Raw genomic sequence first — 14,296 nt, forward strand, 5'->3', positions numbered from 1 at the left:
TGTGGGGCCGTGTCCTGATCTTCCTTTCTCCTCGGGTGGCAGAGGAAGGACATTCTTGCGGAGTTGACCAAGAGCCAGAAAGTTTTTTCAGAAAAGCTGGACCACCTGAGTCGTCGCCTGGCCTGGGTCCATGCCACCGTGTACTCCCAGGTGAGCAGGCTAGTCACAGATCAGGCAGAGCTGTGCCGGCCCTCGATGCTCCCTGTGGCCCCGGGCCTCTGGCACACACGGGCCCCCTCCCTGCTCCTCATCCTCCCTTTTCCCACCCCATGCCGTGACCCTGGCCCTCTCATGACCTATGAACTTGAGTAGATGCCATTTTTAGACTCCCCAGTTCCCCTCCAGTTCATAAACCCTCTCCTAGAGAAACAGAACCTGTCTCTCCCCTCCTCCCCTCCTCCCTGCCCCCCATGACCCTCCCCCTACCATGCATCTGCGGCTCGTTGAGGCCTCTCCCAAGCCACACCCTCGCTCTACATCTCTCAGACTCCCCGCCCTTGAGGCCACTGGCTCGCTCCCACTCACTCATTCGCTCATTCATTCGGTAACATGTGCCCAGAGCCTGGCGTATGCCAGGTGCCATCCTGACGCTGGGGACACTCAGCAGTGAACCAGAAAGCCAAGGCTCTGCCTTCCTAGGGCAGTCGGCCTCCAGGGGTAGAAAGACAGACGGACAGACGGCGCATTCCCTCTGACCATACTTGGACCCCCAGGCCCCGGAGCCTCCGGACTTGTTTCCTCTCCCCGCGTCCTGGCACCTCGCCCTCTGGTGAGCGCCTGGTTGCTCCTCAGGTGCCCATATCAGGGCAGCTGTCTACCTTCTTGGGCAGGCCCCTCCCCCATAACTTGGTCCAGGTCCTTGGTGTCCCCATCTCTGTCCCGCCATCTCTACTTGCTCTTTCTCCTGGCGGTTCCTCCCTAACCCTGCAGCCTCTGCCCCGCCAGGAAGATCACTGCCAGGGACCTTCTCTGCCCGGGTCTCGCCTGTCGACCCCCCTAGGCAGTCTTGCCACTCCCTCCCATACCTCCCTCTTAGGAACCTTGCCTTCCCATCTCTGTACGTTTTTCTTTTTTTATTTAAATTGCGATAAAATAGACATAACTTCAAATTTATCATCTTCACCGTTTTTTAAAGTTGTGGCAAAATGCAACATCTAACTTACCATCTTAGTGGTTTTAACGGACCGTTCGTTCAGTAGCGCTGAGTGTGTCCACATCGCTGTGAAACGGAGCTCTGAAAAGAACTGCTTCGTCTTCCCGGACTGACGCTTGCACCTGTTAACTCGCCATGCCCCACCTCAGTCCCCAGCAGCCATCTTTCGACTTTTTGTCTCTATGCATTTGACTTCTCTTGGTCCCTCAGTCAACTGGAGTCATACACAGTGTTAGTCTTTATGCTTATTTGACTTAGCATCATGTTCTCACTGTTCATCCACGTTGAAGCATATGTCAGGATTTCCTTCCTTTTTAAGGCTGAATAACATTCCATCGTATGTGATACCACATTTCATTTATCTGTCCATCTATTGATAGACACTTGGGTTGCTGCCACTGTGAGGCTATTGTGAATAATGCTGCTATGAACAGGGGTGTACAAATGTCTCTTTAGGGTCCTGTTTTCAATTCTTTTGGGTCTATGCTCAGTAGTAGAATCGCTGGATCATAGGATAGTTTTATTTTTAATTATTTGAGGAACTACTGTATTGCTTTCCACAGTAGCTGTACCATTTTACAGTCCCACCCGCCGGGCTCAAATGTTCCAGTTTCTTCCCATCTTTGCCAACGCTTGTTACTGTTGTTTTTTTTTTTTTTTTAACCTTTTTCCCATTTAGAAAAAAAAATGCAACTCACTGCCAGCATTAATTTAACATCAAGCATAGGAATGCTACGTCTTCTAGGATTCGCATTTTCAGCGATTGAGAATCATTATATTTTGTAACTGGAAATAGAATACTATAAGTAGAATGACGTCATTTGTTTTCAAAAACTCTCAATGTGCAGAAGTGACCTGAAAGTAAAAGTGAGATATTTCCTGGCACACTTCGGGGGTGAGGTTAGGACTGTAACCCGTGAGTTACCTTGGGGTAAAGGCTGCAGTGGCAAGCACCAGCTGGCAAGTATTCTCGGGGCGCACAGGAAACGTGTTAATATAATGGCCATCCTACTCTGAATGAAGTGGTATCTCATTGTCATTTCGATTTGCATTCCCCTCATGATTAGTGATGCTGAGCATCTTTTCATGTGCTTATTGGCCATTCGTATATCTTCTTTGGAGAAACATCTATGCAAATCTATTTGCCTATTTTTTTAATCAGCTCATTCTTTTGGTGGTGGTTGTTGATTTATAGTTGTTCTTTATATATTCTGGATATTAACCCCTTATGCGGTTATGATTTATAAATATTTTCCCCCATTCTGTGAGTTACCTTTTCACTCTGTTGATCGTGTCCTTCGTTGCACGGTTTTTAATTTTGATGTAGTCCAGTTTATCTGTTTGTTCTTTTCTTGCCTATGCTTTTCTTGTCATATCCAAGAAATCATTGTCCAATCCAAGGTCGTGAAGATTTTCTCCTCTGTTTTCTTCTAAGAGTTTCGTAGTGTTTGTTCTTAAGTTTTGGTCTTTGATTCATTTTGAGTTAATTTTTGTATAATACAAAGTAACGGTCCCACTTTACTCTTTTGCATGTGGATATCCAGTTTTCCCAGTACCATTATTGAAAAGATTAGTCTTTGGCACCCTTGTCAAAAATCATTTGAGTGTGCACGTGTGTGTGTGTGTGTGTGTGTGTGTAATCTTTAGGGTTTTCTACATATAAGATCATGTCATCTGTGAACAAAGATAATTTGACTCCCTCCTTTCCAATTCGGATGCCTTTTACTTCTTTTCCTTGCCTGATTGCACAGGCTGGAACTTCCCGTGCTGTTAATAGCCGTGGTAAGAACAGGCATCCTTGCCTTGCATCCCTGGTCATGGAAGAAAAGCTTCCGTGTGATGTTAGCTGTAGGTTTGTCATCATTTAGCCCTTATTAAGCTCAACTGCCTTCTTCCTCCTGCATCCGCAATGCTCACTCTGCTGCCTCCTTCTCATTCAGTTTCTCCCGTTAGTAAAGGAAAAAGCCCATTACGCCCTGCCCTGACTCTGCATCCAGTTACAGCCCCCGTGCCCTCCTCCTGCTCTGTCTTAGCTCATCTTTCCTCTACTCTTGGCCCCAGTACAGGCTCCTCCATTTCTCGCAAGGTCTCTATCAAGCCCCGTCCCCTCCATCCCAGGTGCAGACATGCCTCTACCCCCCTTACGGTGGCCCCTTGACTGCATCGGCGCCATTGCCATCCCCCTCCTCAGACTTGGTCTTCTCTGGCCTTCCGGCTCACTGACCATGTGCACGCCCAGGCCCAGGCCCACCCTCTGACACCTGGCTTACATCTCCTCGGGGTCTTAGGTTTGAGGGCATCAGAGAGCTGGTGTACAGTCCAGATACTCCAGCTCCTCCCCAAGAGGTGCGGTCTGGGGCCTCACTCTGGTCCCTTTTGTGGGATCTTGACAGACTGTCTGGGAACCATACTGTGTGGAACAGGGCCTGTGGCAGGTTTGTCTCCTTCCTGTGACCGTTTCACCAGCAGTCATGCTGCCTCCTGCCTTGCCAGCACTTTCCCCTTGGAGCGCCAGACCACATTTCTACCTCCCTCCTCGATGGCCACCTGTCTGGGGGCATCTGCAGGCACCTTGTGCTCCACACGTCCTAAGCCACACCCCTCTGCCCTGCACCAGGCCTGCTTCCCCTCCAGTACCTGTGCTCTCCATGGGGCTCTGTTACCCCCAGAAATGCATGACCCACGCTTTTTTGTTTTTTAATTTTTTTAGGCGAGGCAACCCTTGGTTGACCTCACAGATTGCAAGGACCTTGTCAGCTTACAACTCCTTATTTTTTACACCTATAGCACCTGGTCTTCCTAGGTGGTCTCCCATCCAAGCACTAACCAGGCCCGACCCTACTTAGCTTCCGAGATCAGACAGGATCAGGCTTGTTCAGGGTGGCATGGTCGTAGACGTATGCCCCACTCTTGATGTGACACTGCCCTTGCCCCCACCATTCATTGGTGCATCCCCATTCCTGGCCCTTCGGTCCCCTTGTCTGCTGTCATGGGCCTACATGAGGCTGTAGCTTCCTCATTCCCCTGTCCCCACTTGCCCCTGCAGCCCCTTCTGCACTGGGCAGCGCTCCAACACAGACTGGTCACATGGCACCCTCTCACTTAAAAACTTCTGTGCCTTTAAAAAATATAAACCGGAGTTCTGGTCTGGGCGACAGTGTAGCCCTTTTAGGCAGGGTGTGCCCTCCTCGTCTGCGGAGTCCTCCATCGCCACTGCTCCCACTTCCTGGGATCAGTTCTCAGTCCTCATGTCATGTTCCGGGAGGCCTTTCCGGGTCCCCAGACTGGGCCATGCCCCCAGTGAGCCTTCCCTCGAGCAGCCCAGCAGCGCCCTGTGTGCCTCCCGCAGGAGAAGATGCTGGACATTTACTGGCTGCTGCGAGTCTGCCTGCGGACCATCGAGCACGGTGACCGCACAGGTTCTCTCTTTGCCTTCATGCCCGAGTTCTACCTGAGCGTGGCCATCAACAGCTACAGCGCTCTCAAGAATTACTTCGGCCCTGTGCATAGCATGGAGGAGCTCCCAGGTGATGGGGCCATTCAGGCTGGGAGGGGGCCTTCGGCGTGAGCACTGGGGACCCTGTTCTGAGCCCTCGCGGCCCAGCAGCACACATCTGCAGAGGGAGGAGGGGAGGCAGCTCCTGCTCTGCCCTGCTGCATCGGACAGGCATTTGCTAAAGCCTCACATGGCGGAGAGCCCTGCCTGGTGCCAGCACCGCAGAACCAGCAGCTCCTCCCTGGTGCTGGGAGGTACACAGACAAAATGGATCCCCACTTTCGTTGCCTTCTTGGTGCTGCTGTGCTTTGGAAGCCAACTGGCCTCTCACCTTGCCTTCCTGGTACTGGCCACAGGGTGTGGCAACTGCGCAGGGCAGAGTGGTTTGTCTCCGTAGATCACAGCAAGGAGTGGGCCGTGCAAGGGGCCACATAGGATCCTGGGCTTCTTGCAGACCACTGATTCCAGGCTGGCCTGGGTGGTCCATGTCTGGCCTGCCCCTGGCCTGCCTTTGCCCCGCCCCAGGCCTAGGTGCAGGCTTTGTCCTCAGAGGTGGAGCCATGGGTACCCAGGGCGCTTTGATACTGAGCCAGCCATCAAGTGTGTGTGCCGAGATGGGTTTGGGCTTGGTCGGGTCTCTTGCCAGGACCTGCCCCTCCCCCACAGTGAGTCCGTGCCTTAGCCTCTCACTCGTTGTTGGTGATTGCCGGGCCTAAAGTCCCCAGGTGCTGGCTTGGGCCCAGAATCGCCCTTGGAGCCAGGCGTGGAGCCCACTACCCAAGCCCACTCACTCTGCCCAGGGATGTGCCTGCCTCTGCAGCCCCCGCTCTCAGCCAACAGCTCTGACTCCGCACCCTGCAGGCTATGAAGAGACCCTGACCCGCCTGGCTGCCATCCTCGCCAAACACTTTGCCGACACACGCATCGTGGGCACTGGTGAGGTGCCCTACAGAAGGCTTGGGGGGATGGGATGGGATGGGATGGCATCTCTGGCTGGCTATTTGCTACACAAAATGCTGGCCAGATGGGCAGGAGGCACGGGGGCCAGGGCTCATGCTAGGTACCTGCTGAGGCCTGGCCTGTCCCAGCAGACATCCGTGACTCGCTGATGCAGGCCCTGGCCAGCTATGTCTGCTACCCACACTCCCTCCGGGCGGTGGAGCGGATCCCTGAGGAGCAGTGAGTAGGGTCTAGGGGTGGAGCATGCACCCCGTCCATCACAGCACCACGCCCAACCTTACCCTGTGCCTGCCACCCCTTGCCTTCACAGGCGCATCGCCATGGTGAGGAGCCTCCTGGCTCCCTATGAGCAGCGGCCCTGGGCCCAGACCAACTGGATCCTGGTGCGGCTCTGGAGGGTAAGCCTGTCTAGAGGGGAGGTGGCTGTGGCTGGCCGGAAGGAAGGGTTGCCCTGTCCCACTGACCTCCCACTGACCCCACCCCCCAGGGCTGTGGGTTCGGCTACCGCTATACACGGCTGCCACACCTGCTGAAAACCAAACCTGAGGACGCCAATTTGCCCAGCCTCCAGAGTGAGTATCCAGCTCGAGCGGGCAGGCGGCCCTTGCCCACTGCTCCTGGGTTCTCTCAGACTTCTCCACTTCTTCCAGCCCCTCCCCGGGCCCCAAACTCCCTCTTTCCCCTGGGGTTTCCATTCCCCAGCATCCGTCCAGCTCAAGGACACTCTGGGACTACTCCCCCTTCCTCCCCAGCCCCACGTGTGCCCTTTGGGCCTGAGGCTGTGTGTGGGTCACAGTGAAAAGGGGCAGTATCTTCCCAGGCTGCTGGCAGCTTGTGCAGGGTGAGGACCCTGTTCCCTGATCTCCATCTTTGTCTCAGCACCATGTCCTTTTGCCCCTTTTTGCCATCTGCTGGTGCCAGGTCTTGGATACCTGAGTCCAGGGAGGCACAGACTGGGGGTTGGCCAGGGCCCCAGAGGGTGTCCATGGGCTTCCTGGAGGAAGGGGCAGCTGGTTGGAGCAGAGGCTGTGCTCTCGCCTGGGGCCATGGCCCAGCAAAGCCCTGTGAGCCTGAGGTCCTTCTCCCCGGCTCAGCCCAGGGCCTGCCTGCCACACGCCGTACTCACCCCACACGATAGCTTTCCTTGGCCCACAAGGTGTGTTTCTGCCTTGGTGGGCAATGTTTTAGCCTGAAAGGTGTCCCTAGAGGCCAAGTGCCTTGTACAGAGTTGCAAAGCAAGTCCTTGCCAGTTGCCTTGTTCCTGCCCCCAGGGTGGAACTGAGCTGCAACGGAGAGTGGCCGGAGCCATGTCCCGCTGCTGCAGGAACTATCGATTCGCAGGGGAGGGGGGTTTCTGCTCAGCCTGGCTGCGGCTGAGGGCTCTGGTTACTGCTGCCTCTCAGCTCGGACTTAGCGCCCACCACTTCGGCTACATGCCAAGGCCAGGCCAAGGGCAGCAGAGGACAGTGGAGGACGGCAGGGCTCAGAGGAGGCCTCTGGGGAAGCCAGCCTTTCTACGAGTGAAGAAAGGTCTAGGTCCCTGAAGCTGCGACTGAGAACTTGCTAGGGCTCAGGCTGGGGCTGCGGGTGCTGCTCTAGGCCTAGGGGGTGCTCTGGGGCTAGAAACAGCCATAGCCTGTGGCTTGCTCAGCAGAGGGAGGACAGATTTAGCCCTAACCCCCAGGCAGTACTGCACCCCGTCCTCCTGCTTGTGTGGCCTGAGCGTTCCCAGAGCCATCTCTGTCCTACACCAATGGCCCACCGAGTGAGGGCAGAGGCAGCCAGGCAGGGCCACTGACTGGAGTCCCCGACGCTGCCGCCTGCCCATGCCCCTGCAGAGCCCTGCCCCTCCACCCTGCTGCAGCAGCACATGGCAGACCTGCTGCGCCAGGATCCCGACGTGGCGCCCAGCTTCCTCAACAGCGTCCTCAACCAGCTCAACTGGGCCTTTTCTGAGTTCGTCGGCATGATCCAGGAGGTGGGTTGTGGTGGGACCTTGTGGACCAGTACGATGCAGAGGGTAAGGCACAATTTGCAGCGGCCAGGCCACTGACCACTGCCTGCCCACCCACCCGCCCGTTGGTGGCTCAGATCCAGCAGGCTGCTGAACGCCTGGAGAGGAACTTCGTAGACAGTCGGCAGCTCAAGGTATGTGCCACCTGCTTTGACCTCTCGGTCAGCCTGCTGCGTGTCTTGGAGATGACCATCACACTGGTGCCTGAGATATTCCTCGACTGGTCCCAGCCTACCTCTGAGATGCTACTGCGGCGTCTTGCACAGGTGTGTGCATCCAGGCAAGGAGGGTGGGTGGGACCCAGGGTGCCCCAGCGGTGAGCCCACCTAGCCACCAACATACTCCCGCCCTCACAGTTGCTGAACCAAGTGCTGAACCGCGTGACGGCTGAGAGGAACCTATTTGACCGTGTGGTCACCCTGCGGCTGCCTGGTGAGGACTTAGGGGCCCCGCATTCACCATGCCACAGGCTTTGGTTCCTCTGCCAGGAGCAGTGATGCCTGATTCTCCATCCTGCACTATGATAGCCGGGCTTGGCACCCCCATCTTTAGTGTGCCCCTCTGTAGGGAGGACAATAGGATGAGTGGATGGCATCAGCCAGGAGCTCCTGGGCAGCTCATCCCCTTCCTCCCTCCCATAGGCCTGGAGAGCGTGGACCACTACCCTATTCTGGTGGCAGTGACAGGCATCCTGGTACAGCTCCTGGTGCATGGCCCAGCCTCAGGGTGAGTGAGAGGGACTGTGGGCCCCGGTGGGAGCTGAGTATGTTTGATGTGGAGAGGGCCACGCCGGGCCTCCCTGCGATTCAGTTTCCACATCTCTGAAATGGACCTCAGGATCAGGCTTTGAGGCAGAGGGCAGGCGGTGAGGTCTGCACTAAACAGGTGGCAGTAACAGCGGCTCTGAGTAGGGGAATCCGAGACTCCAGCAGAACAGGTACCTCAGAGCCTCAGGCGGGGACAGGGTGCCATCCTGCGATGTCCAGGACAGCACTGCTGGGATCAAGAGCTGAGCACACACACTGCTGCCTGTGTCTGCAAAGGCTCCAGCAATGAGCATGTCCTACCTTTATTGAGAAACTCCATGACAACTGGATCCCAGACACTCGTGAGAGTGCCAGCTCAGCCCCCACACAGGAGTGGTTCCCAGCCCCCCTTCCCTGCCTCCCTGCAGTGGGACGGGGGAAACCGATCTGAAGCCAGGGCACTGCCATTAGGCAGAGACCAGTGCCAACCCTTAAGAGGCTTCTATCCTCAAGGGACAGTGAGACTCAGCTTCGCCCTTCCATCACGGCCATGCTCAGCAGGCTCTTTACTGCTGAAAAGCTGGGAGCACAGGGCCATGGCGCCCTTCCTACTCTCCCAGGAGCCCATGGGAGAGGCGCGCTGCCCTCAGAGTACCCTGCAGATGCTCCAGCCACAGAAGGAGCAGGGCTGTTCTGGCAAGGGCCCAGGCCAGGCCACCTGCAGGTCTCTTAAGGAGCCGGGTCTGCCTCATGCCTGCCCACCAGACTCCGAATGGAGTCGTGAAGCTGAAGTAGACTGGAAGTAGGCTAGACGCTGGTGCGTGGAGAGTCCCGGTTCATCAGAGAAAGGCTTGTTTCCGCCTTCCCCCTGGGGGCGGGGCCAGGTCTTCCTTCGGAGCCCTCCCCCTTCCTATCCCCTTGGGAAGAAGAAGGAGGTTACGCTTCGATTCCTCACCAGCATTCCTTCATAGCTGCCTTGGCCCCTCGGGGTGGACCTGGACTGTAATGAAAGGGCTCTTCCTGATAGGCCTCGGTTCCAATCCTCATGTGACATTTGGGCACCAAGCGGTCCCAAGGAAAGGGAGCACAGGCAGGCCCTGTGCTGAGGCAGAGGTCAGGGACCCCAATTCTACCAGTGAGTGAGGCCACTGTGGGGTAAGTGGAGCCCCACACAAGAGGCTGGAGGACCAAGCCCAGTGCTTCCTACCAGCACCTGGCAGTACTCTGCGTGACAGCAGGGAGCAGGGCAAGCAGCAGGCAGGCGGTGGGGGCCCTGGGCAGCCTAGGTCATCACCAGCCCCTCAGAGCCCGTGGAGCTAGAGGACTCGGAGCCGGCCTTGAACCGCAGGCTCACAGGGTTGTAGAGATCAAAGTCCTCAGCTACTGCCAGCTGCACACGACCGTTGAGGCTCCTCCTGCCGGGTTCCAGAAAGACCACATGCTTGTGGACACTGGCCTTGCGGCTGGGCGCATCAGGTGGCGTGGTGCTGAGCATGGAGGACTGTGCGCTCAGCTCCTGGAGTGGGCTGGGTGCTCGGGGCCAGCGGCAGCAGCGGCAGCAGCGGCAGGTGCGCTGGTAGCAGCGGCGGCAGCCAGGACAGGGCGGTGCGAACAAGTAGAGCAGCACCAGCACCAGGCCCACGGCGCAGCCCAGCAGCGTGGTGTAGCCGGTGTTGAACGCCTCGGGCTCAGGGTGTGTGAAGTGCACACTCACGTTGTACTCGTGAGTCTGGCTGTGACGTAGGCGGGGCCCAGTGGCCAGGCACACAAAGACACCCTCATGCCATGGCTGCACGTTGCGGATGGCCAAGCTGCCATCAGCCAGCACTGCGATGCTGCCATTGCGGGATCCTGGCGCCACCAGCAGCTCATGCTGCGGGGAGACCCAGGCAACGTGAGCTGCCGGGGCGCTGGTGTTGCATTGTAGCCTCAGGGACCGACCCACCTGCACTTGCAGCTGCTCTTCAGGCCGCTCTAGGCCCCGAGCCAGGGCAGCCGAGCAGTTCTCAAAAACTCGGCTGTGCTCAAAGAAGCGCACGCGGGACGTGGGTACTTTGAAAGCCAGACACATGTACTCACGGGCGAAGTCACTCACAGCGCTTAGTCCCCGCTGGTGCCAGCGCTGCAGCAGGTGGTAGAGGTGGCAGTCACAGGGCAACGGATTGTTGTGCAAGTAAAGGCCGTTCTTGAGAAAGGCGGGCAGCGAAGCCAGGTCAGGTACCCAGATACGTCCCAGGCGGTTGGAGGAGAGATCCAGGGTGCGGAGGTGGGTCACGCCCAGCCCGTGCAGGTGGTCGAAAGAGAAAGACGTGAGTTCGTTGCAGCCCAGGTAGAGCCAGCGGAGCGCGCCCAGGCCCTGGAAGGCATGCTGGTCCAAGTGCGCCAGGCGGTTATTGAACAGCAGCAGCATCTCGAGCGCCTCCAGCCCGGCGAGGTCGTGGCGGCCAAGCGCACGCAGCGCGTTCGATGATAAATCGAGCAGCCGCAGGCCGCTGGCATTGGTGAAGACTCCGCGACCCAGCGCCTCCAGTTCGTTGTGACCTAGGCGCAGGGCGCGCAGCTGGGAGAGGGGCGTTAGCCACCCGGGGCGCAGGCGCTGGAGCGCGTTGTGGCTCAGATCGAGGTCTGCCGCAGAGAAAGGTAACGCGGCTGGCACGTCCTGCAGCCCAAGGCCTGCGCAGCTCAGGAGGTCGGCAGCGCAGACGCATTTGTAGGGGCAGTTACGCGGCGCGGTGGGCAGGAAGTCCTCGGAGTCCAGGGTGCCTAATCCGACTCGCAGCGTGCACAGCAGTGCGCCCAGTAGTACTAGCCAGGACATGGCGGCAACGACCCAGGGTGAGGCCGGGCAGTTCTGCGCGGGGCACTGCTCCGGGACTCACCCGCTTCTGCTCTGGCTTGACTTGCTGCTAGCCGCTCCCACTTCTCGGTTCCAGGTTGTGAGTTGGGGCCGCGCTCCACTCAGCACTACCTCCTCAGGCTTTCCTAGCTCTCCGAGTGTTTTCTTGGTCACTCAGTTAAATACTCTTGGGGAGGTGATTACCCAGGGGCGGAGCCTTGGGCTCCCATTGGCTCCTGTTGGAGGGGGCGGAGCAGCCGCGACCTCGGCCATCAAGGGCCCCACGTGGCCGCCAGAGGGAGCGCGAGTCCGGCCCCAGTGCCCAGCCCTGCACTTGGCTTTCTGCGGCAGAGGAAGCCTGAGGAATACGCCTTTAAGCTCCTAATTACGTATTTTCTTTGAAGGGTTAATGTATAATAAGGGGCAGGTGAACTTTCACTGTCTCCTGATAGCTCCTCTGAGCTTTCTTAACCTGGTACCCAGGCTGTGTGGGTCATTCACTGGGATCTAGAACTTTTTGGAGGTGTGGGGAGAAACAGGGATGTGGGTGGGCTGAAGGAGGCAACGACGCAAGTGGGCTGGATTGTCGCACCGCCTCCACCCCTCTGACAGAAGAGTTTCAGACAGTCCCCAGCCTCTTTGACTACTCTCATGCCCTCTCCCTCCTAGGACAGAGAGAGCCACGTCGGTGCTCCTGGCTGATCCCTGCTTCCAGCTCCGCTCTATATGCTATCTTCTGGGGCAGCCAGAGCCCCCCGCTTCTGGCACTGCCTTGCCTGCCCCCGATCAGAAGCGCTTCTCCTTACAGAGCTGTGAGTGGACCAGGGAGGGTCAAGGAACGGGGATTTGGGGGGCCGGGCCAGGTCAGGAGTCTGCAGAGCAAATCTCCAGATTAGGGGTACTCAAGAGGCACTGGCTTCCAGGGCTACGTTTGACCTAACACCTCCTACTACCTCCCCGCCCCCAGACACAGATTACATCAGTGTTGAGGAACTGGCTCAGGTGGAACAGATGCTGGCACACCTGACCTCTGCATCTGCCCAAGCAGCAGCTGCCTCCCTGGTGAGTGGCACCGCAGCACACAGGTCCACCCCTATCTGAATGCACGTTGGCACAACTGTGTGTATACTATATAGGCATAGTGTATACCCACTTGTCTGGTCATCCAACCCCAGCCCACCCTGCATTCTGCTCCCTGCAGCCCACCAGTGAGGAGGACCTCTGCCCCATCTGCTATGCTCACCCCATCTCTGCCATGTTCCAGCCCTGTGGCCACAAGTCTTGCAAGTAAGTGGGCCACATGGGCACAGGAGGCTGGAGGGGGACGGGGGTGGGGGGAGCAGCAGGGATATACAGGCCACCCCCACCCCCTCCCGTTGTAGAGCCTGCATCAACCAGCATCTGATGAACAACAAGGATTGTTTCTTCTGCAAAGCCACCATCGTGTCTGTAGAGGACTGGGAAAAGGCAGCTAATTCAAGTGCCACTTCCTCGGCAGCCTAGGCATGCTTAGCCCACACAGCAAGAGCCTACCCCCTTGAACCTAGACCCAGGCTGGGCCCTATTTATGAGCTAGCTCCCCTTGCCTTGCCCCTATGCCCCTCTGCCACATCCAGCCTCCTTGCCTGTGTGAAACCTCATTGGTGGGAGCCCAGCCAAGCCCTAATTGTGCCTGAGCTTGACTTTCAGTCAGGGCCACAGTGAGCATTAAATTATTATTCCATACAGCCCTGGCCTGGCCCTTCTTCAGGGAGTAGGCTGTGTGGGGTATGCCTGGCAAGGGTCCTGCCAGATTATGTCCACAGGAGAAGGCAAGTGTCCAACAGCTTCATCCTCATCCAAGCCTCCCCAGACAAATGGCAACGAATCCAGGGCCTCCTGACGTGTCAAGCAGGTATTCCCCTTGCCAGCGGGAAAATGGAGGCTCAGCCAGCCCCGCAGCAGCCCCTCACATGATGATGCGAGGCTCTGGCACAGACTCGCCAATGGACTTGTGGGGCAGCACGCTGGCCCCGTTGAGGTAGAGCTCGTCGTTAACTATGACGTCCTCCCCCAGCACTGTCACGTTCTCCATGCGCACCTCGAGGAGGGAGGGGCAGCCTTGTCAGTGAGGCAGGCACATTCCCTGCCCCTCTCCCCACCTGGCCCAGCCCAGAGGCTTACCCACTGGCCCACGCGGCAGCGCCAGCCCACGATGCAGGACTCTAGCCAGGAATGGGAGCGGATGTGCGCGTCTCGCAGCACTGTGCACCGCCGGATACACACGCCATCCTCCACCACCACACCGGGACCCAGGCTTACGTTGGGGCCAATGCTGCAGTTCTGGCCAATGCGGGCGCTTGGGTCCTGAGGACAGTGGGAAAACAAAAGTGAGCCATTTGTCCCCCAAGACTGAGGGGATTAATGATGGGCTGGGCAAGAGCCTCACCACCAGCACGTTGCCCACAATGCCAGGGCCTGAGCACAGCTGCTCAGGCTTCTTCTGTCGCAGTGACTGTAGGAAGAGGCACATGCCGGTGAGAAAATCCTTGGGCTGCCCAATGTCCATCCAGAAGCCTGTAGGGAGGGAATGCATCAGGGGGCTCAGCCTGGCCACAGACCACCCCCACCCTGTGGCCTCCCTGCCTCACCCTGCAGCTCCATGGCATATAGCTGCCCCTCCTCAGCCATGACAGGGAAGACCTCCTTCTCAATGGACGTAGGCCGCAGCTGTGGGAGTGGGCAGCTCGTGAGCAGGGTCATGGTGGTGGTGGCCTGCCCTAGCCCAGCCCACCGCCAGTTTGTTTCTACACACCTGGATGCGCCGCAGCACGGCAGGGCTTAGGATGTACATGCCCGCGTTGATCTTGTTGGACACAAACACCTGTGGTTTCTCCACGAACCGGTGAATGCGGCCTGTGTCGGCCTCACACACCACCACACCGTACTTGGAGGGTTCTTCCACTTTGGTCACCTGAGTGCAGGGGGACCTCAGGCCTAGTCCAGTGTTCCTGAACCTTATATGCATGCTGTCCTAAATCTCGGGGGCTGTGTCTCAAATGCTTGACATACTGCAAAGATCTGCACCCACAGCATAAGGGGACAGTTCAAG

General features: G+C 57.7%; 3 protein-coding genes and 1 pseudogene across 3 annotated transcripts in view; 1 reads left to right on the top strand and 3 right to left on the bottom strand.

Annotated features, from left to right (window-relative positions):
• Positions 1 to 12,932, top strand: part of RNF123 (ring finger protein 123) — a 27,258-nt gene extending 14,326 nt beyond the window's left edge. The window contains exons 20-33 of the mRNA XM_023520566.1: positions 37 to 150; positions 4,503 to 4,680; positions 5,511 to 5,585; positions 5,741 to 5,828; positions 5,920 to 6,007; positions 6,097 to 6,181; positions 7,448 to 7,587; positions 7,701 to 7,889; positions 7,980 to 8,055; positions 8,265 to 8,349; positions 11,875 to 12,017; positions 12,173 to 12,267; positions 12,407 to 12,492; positions 12,588 to 12,932. Coding sequence (XP_023376334.1) covers positions 37 to 150; positions 4,503 to 4,680; positions 5,511 to 5,585; positions 5,741 to 5,828; positions 5,920 to 6,007; positions 6,097 to 6,181; positions 7,448 to 7,587; positions 7,701 to 7,889; positions 7,980 to 8,055; positions 8,265 to 8,349; positions 11,875 to 12,017; positions 12,173 to 12,267; positions 12,407 to 12,492; positions 12,588 to 12,708 — 1,563 coding nt within the window. The 3' untranslated portion in view covers positions 12,709 to 12,932. The remainder of the gene's footprint in view (positions 1 to 36; positions 151 to 4,502; positions 4,681 to 5,510; positions 5,586 to 5,740; positions 5,829 to 5,919; positions 6,008 to 6,096; positions 6,182 to 7,447; positions 7,588 to 7,700; positions 7,890 to 7,979; positions 8,056 to 8,264; positions 8,350 to 11,874; positions 12,018 to 12,172; positions 12,268 to 12,406; positions 12,493 to 12,587) is intronic.
• Positions 3,932 to 4,050, bottom strand: LOC111729607 (annotated as a pseudogene).
• Positions 8,656 to 11,877, bottom strand: AMIGO3 (adhesion molecule with Ig like domain 3). The gene has a single exon (XM_011375432.2). It carries the CDS (start codon positions 11,185 to 11,187, stop codon positions 9,652 to 9,654), a length of 1,536 nt encoding a protein of 511 aa, XP_011373734.1. The 5' UTR covers positions 11,188 to 11,877; the 3' UTR covers positions 8,656 to 9,651.
• On the bottom strand, positions 12,902 to 14,282 carry GMPPB (GDP-mannose pyrophosphorylase B). The gene is made up of 5 exons (XM_011375431.2): positions 14,000 to 14,282; positions 13,836 to 13,914; positions 13,634 to 13,761; positions 13,369 to 13,551; positions 12,902 to 13,285 (listed from the first exon to the last, which is right to left on the bottom strand). Exons 1-5 carry the CDS (start codon positions 14,210 to 14,212, stop codon positions 13,154 to 13,156), a joined length of 735 nt encoding a protein of 244 aa, XP_011373733.1. The 5' UTR covers positions 14,213 to 14,282; the 3' UTR covers positions 12,902 to 13,153.
• Between the last annotated feature and the right edge of the window lie 14 nt (positions 14,283 to 14,296).

Source organism: Pteropus vampyrus, unplaced genomic scaffold (genome assembly GCF_000151845.1).
Source record: "Pteropus vampyrus isolate Shadow unplaced genomic scaffold, Pvam_2.0 Scaffold271, whole genome shotgun sequence".
NCBI classification, from domain to species: domain Eukaryota; kingdom Metazoa; phylum Chordata; class Mammalia; order Chiroptera; family Pteropodidae; genus Pteropus; species Pteropus vampyrus.

Coding starts and splice junctions, on each gene's coding strand:
- AMIGO3 (XM_011375432.2), bottom strand. CDS start 11,187: ATGTCCTGGCTAGTACTACTGGGCGCACTGCTGTGCACGCTGCGAGTC.
- GMPPB (XM_011375431.2), bottom strand. CDS start 14,212: ATGCATATAAGGTTCAGGAACACTGGACTAGGCCTGAGGTCCCCCTGC. Junction 13,762..13,835: donor ATATGCCATGGAGCTGCAGG/GTGAGGCAGGGA, acceptor CCCTCCCTACAG/GCTTCTGGATGGACATTGGG. Junction 13,286..13,368: donor GCTGCCGCGTGGGCCAGTGG/GTAAGCCTCTGG, acceptor TCCCTCCTCGAG/GTGCGCATGGAGAACGTGAC.